Source organism: Pygoscelis adeliae, unplaced genomic scaffold (genome assembly GCF_000699105.1).
Source record: "Pygoscelis adeliae isolate BGI_AS28 unplaced genomic scaffold, ASM69910v1 Scaffold297, whole genome shotgun sequence".
NCBI classification, from domain to species: Eukaryota; Metazoa; Chordata; class Aves; order Sphenisciformes; family Spheniscidae; genus Pygoscelis; species Pygoscelis adeliae.
In genome coordinates, this window is record NW_008825211.1 from 55,299 (window position 1) to 67,220 (window position 11,922).

Consider the following 11,922-nt stretch of genomic DNA (forward strand, 5'->3'; position numbering starts at 1 on the left):
CGGCAGCTGGTAACATCCTACCCGCTGGCCCTGGGGGAAACCCAAACACGTCCTTTCTCCATGGCTTGATTTTTCTTTTCCTGATGACTAGCCGCGGGGAGAGCACAGCACTCCCCATTTCCTCGTAGACCGTGCTCCCTCTTCCTCCGGATTGCGATGAATTTTTAATCCCTTTCCAGCATCCTGCCCCAGGGCTTTGGGAGGAGTTTCCAAGCTGTGGGTGAAAAAGGCATGCAAGCCCTGACGGGTTGGGGGATACCCCTCTGGGCTAAGCACCTCCGCGATGCCGGGCCCTGCACAGCTCCCTGCTCGATGTGCTGGCTGCTTCCCGTCCTTGGGGCACTTGGGAAAAGTCCACGCAATCAGAACAGTAGCTAAAATTCGTATAATTAGGGCTTTTTTTTTTTTTCAGGAACACTTGTCTCTGCAAAATGACTTGTTGAGAGGAGTAAAACAATCCTATATATATCGGGGGGGGAATGCTGGAAGCATTAGGTAGTGGCAATCTCTGTTTGATGATGGCGCAGCCAATACAGGATTATTATATCGAGTTTTTATGACTATCCTTCAAGAAGAATGTTAAAGCATAAAGAGGGTTGTGAGAAAAATCATGGGAACGGTTAAAAGTTTGGAAAATGTGTATTACAGTGAGAGCCTCTGGGCACCCATTTCCTAAAGAAGAGTTTGACCATCTCGTATGTGAATTTACATGGACAACAGGGATCTGGTGTCAGACAGAAAATGAATCGCGATCTTATGGCTGGAAATGAGTAACATCGAAGTGGAAATAAGGCTTAAGTTTTTAACTGTGTGAGTAATAAAAAACATTTTACTGGTCATTATGAACAGTTCTTTGCTGCTAAACACGTTGTTAGGAGAGGATTTCAACTAAAAGCTCTCCTCTAGTCCAACTAGAAGTGATGGAGCTTCGTGCTGCAAGGAGACGTCAGCTCTCCTGGACCCAAAGGCCACAGTCTGCGCAAATTGGGATGAAGGGAAAATTATTTTTAATGATCCATGACGCCCCCTCTCTCACACAGTCTAATCCTGGAAGTCCCGAAAGCTCATTAGAGACCTCCTGGTCCCACGAAAGCTCTTCAGGCACCTGAACTTGGTGTGCTTGTTCGTGTGTCTGCAAGATCCCTGGTGGAAACCTCTTAACATGTGTGCAGCTCTCCTCTCTTGCGAGCAGGGGATCAGTGCTGAGTTTTCGGGGTGCGTCCCCATTCTGTTGGGGGAATCTCTGTGCTCCACCTCCCGGCAGCCTCTCCACTTCGGCGGGATGCATGCAAACAAAGGCTGAAGACGCGCAGAGGAACCACAACGGCTGGAAGGTCACTCGCATCTGAGAAGAAGACCTACTACTGTTTTTGCCAGGATTTACTTCATTACTGCAGCTCTCACGTGCATGTGCATGTGTATGCCCATGTATGCGTGCCCACGTGCTAACGAACACACGGGCATCTTTTGTTCCCTGTACAAATCCCGTGGTGCCTCCTCATTTGGAGCAAGAGCCTATGCCTGAGCGTGGTGGCCACTGTCGGGCAACCAAGATGATGCCACGCAAATGCCTTCGGTGACTTACGCACAAGCTTTCAGCTCCTGCTCACACACTCGTGATAGAGAAGACGCTCTGCACGTTAGGCACTCAATGTAGTGGGAAACACTAAATGTTTAAAAAACGTTTAAAAAATAATGTATTCTGCCAAAAATGACTGTTATGTTTAGATGAACTCTTTCTTGACTCTCTTTCAATTAATCCCCAACCTACGTGTACGTTTCTGGTGGTGGACAGTGCAGAAGAGCGGCCCTTGTCACCTCCTCGCCCGCCTGGCAGGGTCTCCACCTCTCCAGCCCTCCTTGGCTGGAGATCCTCTGCTCGGAGGCAGGCAAGAGCGTTGAAGGTTGGTCACAGGAGGGTAAAAATGTTTGTACACTGGGAACGGAGACCCTTCTAATCTTACATGGGCTATCAAAGCAATGGGTTGAATCTGGGTTGAATCAGCATCTCAAGTTAAAAATGTTAGTGGAAGAATGAGTGAAGAGATAGCCCAAGCCTGTCCCCAGATCTCTATTGCAGACCCCAACACCTTTAACGAGCTTTGAAAGGCTCCGTTAAACGGGCGCCGTAGGAAAGACATGTATTTCAGTATGTTAACCACAGAAAAAATCAGGCACGTCTCAAAAAGTCAGAGATGCTCATTTGCACCCAACTATCTGCCTGCTCTGGAGAAAAAAATGAATTAAGTAAGCTCCAGGTAAACAATCACATTTTCTGATGCTTGATAGCATCTCTGGGTAAAGTTTGAGGTTCATGGTGTTTTATTGACTGTTGTTTCACATCGGCTTTTCCTAGTGCAGGAACCTGTGGATCAGGCTGTTGGATATAAGAGGTGGTTGATGGCACCGATTTGCACGTGGGCACCGTTTCATCCAGCTGTACAAGCTGCGTTTTTAATTTACCTTTAACTTTTCCCACAGTTCTGCAGTCCCGTAAAGTGATTTTTTTAGTTTCCTCACCCAGGAGTAACAATCCAGGGTCACCCCTGTCATTTCTAGGGAAAAAAACTGCTACCACCCCTGAAACTCTTAAATGGAGGAATTAGAATAATGCATCCTCTACAGCGCAATGTGGAGGGGAAAGTGCGAAGAAATGTGGTACTGCTCAGCTTTATTTAGTGCATTTTCACTTTATTTAGTGCATTCACAGCTTTATTTAGTGCATCTCTGGTTTAGTCACTGAAGGATAGAAACCAGACTAGAAAAATATAAATATTACAGCAAGTCTACTAAAAACTTTACAGAAATAGGCTGAAATACATTAACATAGGATATACCCCAGTTCAGGGGACCCAAACAGAACTCCAAAGGCGATGATGTCTTAATTAACCAGAGGACTGAAATAATAAATAGCATGAGGCTTCTGCACTGCTGTAAATTTTACCCAAATAAATTAGATTTTTTAGAAAGGGGAAAGATTTTCAGAAAAATAGACTTTTTAACCGCAGATTTTACTTCCTTGTTCCATAAAGTGTAAATGATGGGGTTTAACAAGGGAGTTAGAATAGAGAAGACAATGTTGCTCATGACGTGGACATCAACGGGGATGTCCGCTCTGTAGGAGATGTACGCCACAGCGATGGAGGAGTAGTAAGTGCCCACCACAAGCAGATGGGAAGTACACGTTGAAAAAGCTTTCATGTGTCCTTCTTCGGAGTTGATCTTTAGTATGGAGAGGATGATGTGAACGTGCGAGAGGGTGACGAGCAACAGAGGGATGACCGACACTGTCATAGCGATGGAGAACCCCGAGAAGGTCTGGAAATCGGCACTGAAGTCCAAGCACGCGGCTTGTACCACTGCCAGGTGGTCACAAAAGCAGTGGTGAACCCTGGTTGTGTCCCTGTAAGCCAGCTGAGAGGTCTGCGTGATGATGGGAACGGGTATTAGCAGCGCGGTGATCCAGGCGCTCGCTGCCAGCTGGATGTTCACTCTTCTTGTCATCTTGGCCAGGTAACAGAGGGGGTTGCAGATAGCTTCATAGCGGTCGTAAGCCATGACCACCAGGAGAAGTGCCTCGGTTACCGTCAACCCATGAAAACTGTACATCTGCAGAAAACAGCCCCGAAACGAGATGGTTTCAGCGTTGCCCAGGAACATTGCCAGTGTTTTGGGGATGGTGGTGGATGTGAAAAGCACGTCTAACACAGGGAGGTTAATCAGGAAAAAGTACATGGGTTTGTGGAGTGTATGGTCGACCACAACCACGGTGATGATGACGGCATTACCAACCAGGATCAGCAGGTAGAATAGCAAAAACACAACGAAGAGGGGAAATCCTGGAGAGCTGGAAACCCCACCAAGAAAAAGACTTTAGTGGAAGCATTGCTGCTGCAGCTTTCCATGGTGGGGCTGGTCAAAACACCTGCGAGGATGAAGAGGGAGTAAGGAACCAGGCTGATGTGCAGGAAGGCATTTCTCTAAGGAGCTTTGCAGAGGTTCTGCAAGGAAAACGCACGTTGGATGAAATCTCGCAGAGCCGAGCACATTGCAAGACACAGCTCGGCCCCTCCTGTCTCTAACCCGCAATTAAGACGATTTGGATTCTCTGTTGATGATGTGGATCACGTCTGTAGACGGCACGCTCTTCAGCTTTGGGCACGAAGGGCAAGGATTCGTCTCACCTAGCTTTGGGTGCTCTTCATGCAGAGTCCCCCATCTGCACTGGTCCTCCCGGTTCCCTTTTCTGGTCCGTGGGGAAAAGGGGCATTTTGGGGGATGCAGCTCCTCCGCCCCATTCGGCACCGTGGAGGAGATGAGTCGCCTTATGGAAATGCCCATTTCTCTTCTCTAAGGGAATTCAGGGAATTAGCTCAGAAACAGTCAATCATCCATCTCTCTTTTTCCAGGTTATTACTATCTTTGCTACCCAAAGTCATTCTCATCACCGTTTTTCATGCCCATGTTACCTCTGGTTGGCTACTTGCGGCTCACTGCCTTTCCCATGGTCATTGCAGCACGCAGGCGATTGCTGCTGCTGTTGCTGAAATTCAGATGAAAAGGTAGAATTTCTTTTACTTCCAGGTCGTTTCCTGGTACATAAAAGCAAAGGAATTTTCATGGTAATTTTTTGGGCTGGTGTAGGTCAGCCTCACATGTTCTTACGGGGTCCAGGATGGAAAAATATGATTGTAACACATGTCAACAGGCTCCAAAGAATGAGAATTTGATCTACTATGTCTGAAAACAACTTCAAATCAATGTTAATTTTAAGGACATTAAAAGACTATGGTACGTCTTTTACCATAGTAAGAAATGTTTTAGAGATTCATGAAGTTCAAAGACACTGTAATAAAAAAACTAGGAATAAGTGACTTCAGCTCAGACGGAGGGGGACACGATGTGTGACAGCTTACAGCCCTTACATATTTTACATAATGTAACTCTACAACTGCATTATTCATATAAACTTGTGATACTTTCTGGATTTCTCCAGGAAGGGTAAGAAAGAGCAGGCCGTACTTCTCCATTTATTTTACATTATGAGCCTTTAAGTTTCCTGAGTTACAAAGATTTTCTTCCCTCTCAATAGAAATACTTCCTCTGTTGCTCATAAGGATTGAATGCAGATTGGAGAGGACTATTCTGCCCAAACCCTATGGAACATGCTCGCTTGCTGCGGCAAAATAAAGCAGTGTTTTGGGAACTTCCAGCATCTTCTATTCAAGCTGCAAAACAGCTGCTGCACTTTCATAGGCACAAATTCCTTTGGAATGTATCTATTTTCTCTACCGTTGGGTAAATCGAAACTAAGATAATGTTCAGAGGAAAAACCACCCTTGTTTTCATTAGGTTTATGCTAAAAAAAGAAGGAGAAATGAAGCTTAATTAAGTTTTTATGCCTTTTCTTGGTTTCCTTATCCCAATTTAAGAGAGGAGAAATAAAGCTCTCTTGGAAATGTTTTGTGCTTGGCCACAAGTAGTTGAAAGTAATGGTTGGTCTCATGCAATATCCTAATGTTATTAAATCTCTGGTAGTTTTCAGATAGTTTTACCTTTCACCCAGAAAGTCATCTCCATAACCATATAGGAGAGCTCCATTTAATATTACAAATAAATAGATTTTCTGCCACACTGAGATTTAAATACAATTGATATTTCGTTTACTCTCTACTTCTCATCTAATCTACCCTTCTCCATTTCTCTTTCTCGTTATTATTTTTTCCAAACTGGTAAGCTCTGAGGATGTAATTTGTATAAACAATGCCACGCTATTAAAAAACCGAAGATAATTTATTGTATTGAATTAAAATTGCCAGCATGTAATGTCCTTAAAACTAGCATTGATTTGAAGTTGTTTTCAGACATAGTAGATCAAATTCTCATTCTCTGGAGCCTGTTGACATGTATTACAATCATATTTTTCCATCCTGGACCCCGTAAGAACATGTAAATCAAAATGAAACACTTAATTAGTCTAAAAAATATTATCGTATTAACAGAGTAGTATCAACAATAACTCACTTGCACTTTGAAGTTATAACAAGGTCTTCCCCTTCCTTAATGTTATCCTTAGTGGGAAGTGCAAAACTCCTGCAATAAATCAAGGGGCAAAGCCACTGCTGATATCGAACATATTTGAATGCGCTGCCCTGCTCCCCACCCAGAGATGCTCTCCGCGATGTTTTCTTGCCTTGAGCTGGGAGACCCACATGTTATTTTCCCGGTAGAGAATCTCAACAGTTTTGAATCCCCCTGTTGCACGCCGCAGCTCACAGCAGCTGGAGATCCTACAACAGATTTGCATAGTCAAGAGCAGCAAAGGAAGAGTTTTCACTACCCAAAGTTTGTCATGTGATGGAAGTGAGCTGTTGTGTCGAGGCCGGTGGAGAAACACTGGAGGAAGACCAGTCTTTTCTTCCCAGATCTGGAGGAGCTTCCCATGGTTCAATATTGGCCCTTCCTCTGGCATTTCCTTTCCAATGCCTGGGTTGCGCTCTGGAGGGCGTGAAAGTCTCCATCTCCCCTTATACACCACCCAGGGCATACACCAAAGATGTACTGCACGGCCAAGGCAGAGGAGCAGCTCTCAGGTAGGGTCAGCAGCAGCTCTCCCAAATGTGGGCACAGCCCAAATGCAAATGCAACCACAGAGGATCCCGACCTGTATCTATTCTAGCTCCATCTCCTTTCTCCGGGATTTTCAGGTCAAGCCTGGTACGTGGTGGGTGTCAGTCTCTTCTCCCAAGTAACAAGCGACAGGACGAGAGGAAACGGCCTCAAGTTGTGCCAGGGGAGGTTTAGATTGGACGTGAGGAAAAATTTCTGTACTGAAAGAGTGGTTAAACATTGGGACAGGCTGCCCAGGGAAGTGGTTGAGTCACCATCCCTGGAGGTATTTAGAAGACATGTAGATGAGGCGCTGAGGGACATGGTTTAGTGGGCATGGTGGTTGGGTTGACGGTTGGACTCGATGATCTTAGAGGTCTTTTCCAACCTTAATGAGTCTATGATTCTATGATTCTATGGTTCAGCTGGTGCAGGAGGAGCGGGCAATCACAAAGACAACGTGCATGAGATTGGGCTGGGCAGTATCTCTGGCTGCTTGGGAGTTTCCTTGGGTGCCATCCCTGCAGGTTGGCCTCTGGTTCTTAATTCTGCCTTGGGCAGGAGCCCAGGACTGCTCCATGCACCATGCTTAGGCATGTCTAGGTATGTTGGCCAACATACAACCCCTTCACATGGACAACCGGGTGACTACTTCAGCCGTCCCTGGGCCACTTCTGTGAGCGGCCCATCTCCTTGCCCTCTCCATGCCTGAGACCACTGCCTCTAAACCTCACAGCTTCTTCTTTTGGAGGCTTTGTCAAGCGTGGCTGAGGCCAAGGGGAAAAATGACAGCCCTTGAGAGCTGTGTCGACTGGGAAATCCAGGCATGCGGCATGAGAAGACATTGCCACCTGGCTCTATAGTCAACGGAGCGATGCATTCCCTTTGAGGGGCAATTCAGAGCTACTAAACTCCTTCTCCAAATGTCCTCCCAGACAAATGTCCTCTTGCTCCAGATGCCTACATAAACATCTTCACTGTCCCCTAACCATCTTAAGTGAAAGCTGTTGGATGGCAATTAGAAGGGGTTAAATCCTGTCCTGTGTAAATAGGTTCTGATGCACTCAGGCTTCTGTGGTGCAGGATGCATCCTTGGACATGGTACAGAAAAATACAGATTTGATTACAATATTAGCAATTAATGAATAATGCACCGACCTGCATCTCAGGAGGATCTAGATACATAACAGAAACTCAAACCAGTCTCATTTCCATTTCTCCGACCCAATTATTCCTCCAAATTGCAGTCATGTCTTTGACAAATGAAAGAGCTGGAGAGCTCTGCCAGATGGTGGGATCTGGCGGTGCTCCTGAAGTGTGTCCTCAAAGTCATTTTTCCCCGGATATTTTTCCAAAGTCATTTTTCCCATTTTTCCCTCCCTCCCTGGGAGAAGAAGTCAAGCCAGAATATAGGTGGGGTTCAGGTACCAGTTCCTTGGGTCCAATGTCCTGGGGCTGAATCCTCAGACTGGGAGAGGTGGGGTCAGCAGAGCATCCCTGAGGGCTTGGCAAGAGGTTGAGATCTTTTTGGGAACCTGAGGACATAAAGATGGATCCCAGTTTGGTTTTATTTGTAGAGTGTGAGATGGGATTCATGCCAGATTGGGCCAGCTAGTTTTTAAACAGAATCTTTGAAATAAACTTTTACTGCAGTGGGTGGTTTGCATGCATCTTTGAATCCTCAGTATATTTTCATGATTATCTTGCCCCCTGGCCATTCTCCAGCCACGTCCTGACCAAGAGCCACCACAGCCAGAAACAGTAATGTGGTGGAGCTGTGCAAAGTCCCTCCTGAATGGACTTAGTGTCCTTGATAGCCTCCAAGTGCTCACGACACTTGTTGAGGTTTTGGTGTGAGGTTCACACCTTCTCCATCATGTTTCTGCTGCGGATGTTATCCTGCAGTCCACATCTTGCTCCAGGGACTAACAGGGGGACACCAGCTATGTTTCCAAGCAGACAGACCCACAAAACTATGCTTTCCTGAGCTTAGACTACGGATGAGAAAAACCTCCCCTACCTTTAGTCACCTGAAAATTTAGTTCTAATATTCTTCTAGAAAACAGGTAGTAAAACATCTCTTGCGTGGCACAGAGGAGGAACTCATTGCTGATTATAAACCATTCGAGCTGTGGTCTTGCCTTGTCAGTTATGGTTTAAGCTTTAATTACGGGTAGCTTCAGATACACCCACTGTAGATGGTCCTGGGGTTATCTAGCCTCTGCTCATTCTCAACAAATTGGTGGAAAAATGTGTTACAGGACAACAATCCCTCCTTCAGGATGGCAGTTTTATTAAACTACCCAATTCTGTGAAACACCCACACACTCAGGACTAAGAGCTGCTCCGGCTTAAAATGTCATCACTGGCTTCCCTGGGGACAGGGCAGAGATGCTCAAGGTGTCAGTTGGTTCACAGCAGTCTGCTAGACCTGAATGTTGTATGGTCTCGAGCACACCAATGTCTGGTGGTATCTGAGATATCTCCTCCCAGGAGTGCAGTTCTGTAGGACCCTGGTGATGTCACCACCGTGGTGTCTGCAGCTGTCCCAGGTGGGATGGCCATGGTGGGGGGAAGATGGAGAGGTCAGCACAAACGTTGACACCCTCGGCAGATCTGAGGTCCCTGTTCCTGCTCCAGGCCATGGTGGGTGAGATGGTCCTCTGGGGAAGCTCACCTCATTCGGAAGCAGATGTCTGGCACAGCTGGAGAAATTGCACCGTGAAAATGCTACACATGAAGCTGTGGGGACTTGCTCAAGTGTGACTATCAGATATCAGCAAAGGAGGCTGCTAAATGCTGTAAGACAAATGGCCGAATCACAGAATTGTTGAGGTTGGAAGGGACCTCTTGAGATCATCTGGAACATCCACGGCAGGTTGCCCAGGACTCTGTCCAGTCCGGTTTTGAATATCTCCACAGATGGAGACTCCACAACCTCTCTGAGCAACCTGTCCCAGTGTTTGGGTGGGGGACAAATCCCTTCCCTGTGCTGTGGTTGCACGGAGCAGCAGCCTCCCCACGCCGTTCCCCCTTCCCGAGCACATCTGGCCAGGTGTGGGACAGGGCAGCAGAGCTGTCAGACAGAAGCCAACCAGACCTTCCCGAATGAGACCACGGTTTCTCTTGAAGGCCAAGCCCTTTCACCTGGGAGCTCCCACTCTTCCTGGCTGGGACCACCCATTGGGATGGCAGAAGAGCCAAGCCCCGTGCTAGTTCAGCTCAGTTCATTACTTACAACCAAAAGGATATTTCTTTTCATCTCCTTTTCTTCTCCCTCCTTCCCTTTGCCCTCAGACTTGTCTGAGCTACCTTCTCCCACTGCCACACTCTGCTCCTCCAGCTCATGAATCGCTTCTCCTCCGCCGTCTTCCATTGTGTGAGCCTCACTGGTGCTCCCTATGGTTTCCTCACCATGCCTGGAGCCCAAAACCCCCATCCCGCCCTCACCCCCCCTCAATCTTCAAAGCTGCAAAATTTTTTTGCAAATTTGCAAACATTGCCAATTTGCAAATCAACGCTGCTACCACTCCTACCCACTTTAATCCTTCCCTGTCCCCCCTCGCATGCTCATCTCTGGTCATCTGGTTTCTGCGGTCGCTTCTCGGAGCACGTCTTGGTGCAAGAAGACTGAGGGCATGTGTCCCCTTTTCCCCCTGCAGGAGGCAGGATCTGGCCCTGCTCCATGGGCATGAGAGCACATAACGTCCATGCTAAGCCACGATCACGCTCAGCGCAAACAGGACAGGTAACGACTCTGCTCGTTTCCATCCATTTTCTAACGTACACCTTCTGGAGCAATTTCCCATTTGAAGTTCTGATTGCATCTGAGCGGCCGTGGTGCCCCTGACGGCGGAGCTCCTGGGTGCTCGTGTTAAAAATACTCCCCGTAAACATTCGGGAGAAGTTCCGTTTCCAAACATGTTTGTTTCGAAACACTAATTCTTACCCTTGGGTGGCAACGCCAGTGAAAACAGCGCAAATTGGTCTCTCGGTGGCTTGCAGATCTTTGGGGTTTTAGAAATGTTTTTCAGAATGATTAATGTCCAGGGACGGCGTAATCGGGGCTTGCACGGCTGGTGCTGGAGTGTGCTGAAACCTCGGGGAGCCCGAGCCTCAGATTGCATGGGTCCCAGTGAGTATGCAGTAGGAATTTTAAAGGTCTTAAACCCTTTAAACAGTTTTGTTTTGTTTTGTTTTGTTTTTTTCAGCAGTGACATGTTACGAAGCTCTGGGTGACTTGGTCTATGGAGAGAGGTTACACTTTGGGCTGCTCTGCAGATGTGGGGTGTCATCCAGGAGCCACTTTTTGTTGTCCCTTAAGTAAATTCATGAACACTGCTGTACCCTGTGGATGTCCCAGAGTAGCACAAGTGCTTTCATTCTCCTAACTATGACTTGCTGGAAAATACTTTCATTTTCACCTATATGCTAGATTTAAAGAGAAAAAATCCAGCGAAGAATTGATTTATGTAAAAATTGATGCCATCTGAAATAACTTTCTCTTTATTTCATGATTTCTTTTTTTTTTTTTAAAGAAATTAAAAATAACATGCCTGCATAAAAATAAATTAGCAGTGTTTGGCCAAGAACGTAAGAGCACAGCTGATGCCCAGCCGTGTCAGACCATGGCCCAGCTCACGCCGCCTGCTCTCCGCAGTGGAGATGCTAACGGGGAGAGCCCCTTCCTGGGCTCCACTGCATTCACACTACCCCAGCAGCCAAAACTCTCACACCGTCCCTTCGCCATCTGTTCATGGACCTGTTGTCCGTCAACTTGACCTGCTGGTCCTCTGCACCTCTACAACCTCGTGGGCTGTAAATCCCCCTTCGACCTGCTGGTCCTCTACATGTCTACAGCCTCGTGGGCTGCAAATCCCCAAGAGGCACTGCCTGCTGCATAAAACCAGGACTTTCCTGTTTTAAACCATTCCTCTACTGGTTTCAGTGAGCATCCTCTGGTCCTACTGTTGGGGGGCGTTCAAATGTCAGATCTGCATTCACCTGAACTCCATCCCCTCCACCCTGCTCCCTGCTCGAGCTGGGAGTGATCCTATGGAGGAGCAAACTAATGCTTTTGGAATGATGAACCCAGCTTGCCCCAGTTTAAAAGATTATTGACCGCACCATTGATTTTGAATTTCAGAAGTTCTGGGGAGGGAAATGCTCATTTCTCTTTGTGTGCCTAAAATGCTGGATGTCACTCTTCAGCTACCCAATTTCACCAAGTGTGCACGATCGATAATTAAAAAAGTAGCTGAATAAGGGAAGATTAATAAATGGATATGCTATGAACAAGGTGCGTGACATGGC

The 11,922-nt window shown here is 46.8% G+C and overlaps 2 protein-coding genes across 2 annotated transcripts in view; both read right to left on the reverse strand.

Annotated features, from left to right (window-relative positions):
* LOC103921121 (disintegrin and metalloproteinase domain-containing protein 9-like) overlaps window positions 1-2,553 on the reverse strand; it is a 36,607-nt gene extending 34,054 nt beyond the window's left edge. Inside the window, exons 1-2 of the mRNA XM_009329030.1 lie at window positions 2,521-2,553; window positions 1,772-1,875 (exon numbers count right to left, since the gene is read on the reverse strand). Of these exons, the coding sequence (XP_009327305.1) occupies window positions 1,772-1,875; window positions 2,521-2,553 (137 nt within the window). The remainder of the gene's footprint in view (window positions 1-1,771; window positions 1,876-2,520) is intronic.
* A 426-nt stretch (window positions 2,554-2,979) lies between these two features.
* On the reverse strand, window positions 2,980-3,905 carry LOC103921110 (olfactory receptor 2AT4; the record flags this gene model as incomplete). Its single annotated transcript, XM_009329018.1, is given in 2 exon segments — window positions 2,980-3,836; window positions 3,839-3,905. Coding segments are annotated over 2 exon segments (924 nt in total), but the record flags the coding sequence as incomplete, so codon positions are not given.
* Between the last annotated feature and the right edge of the window lie 8,017 nt (window positions 3,906-11,922).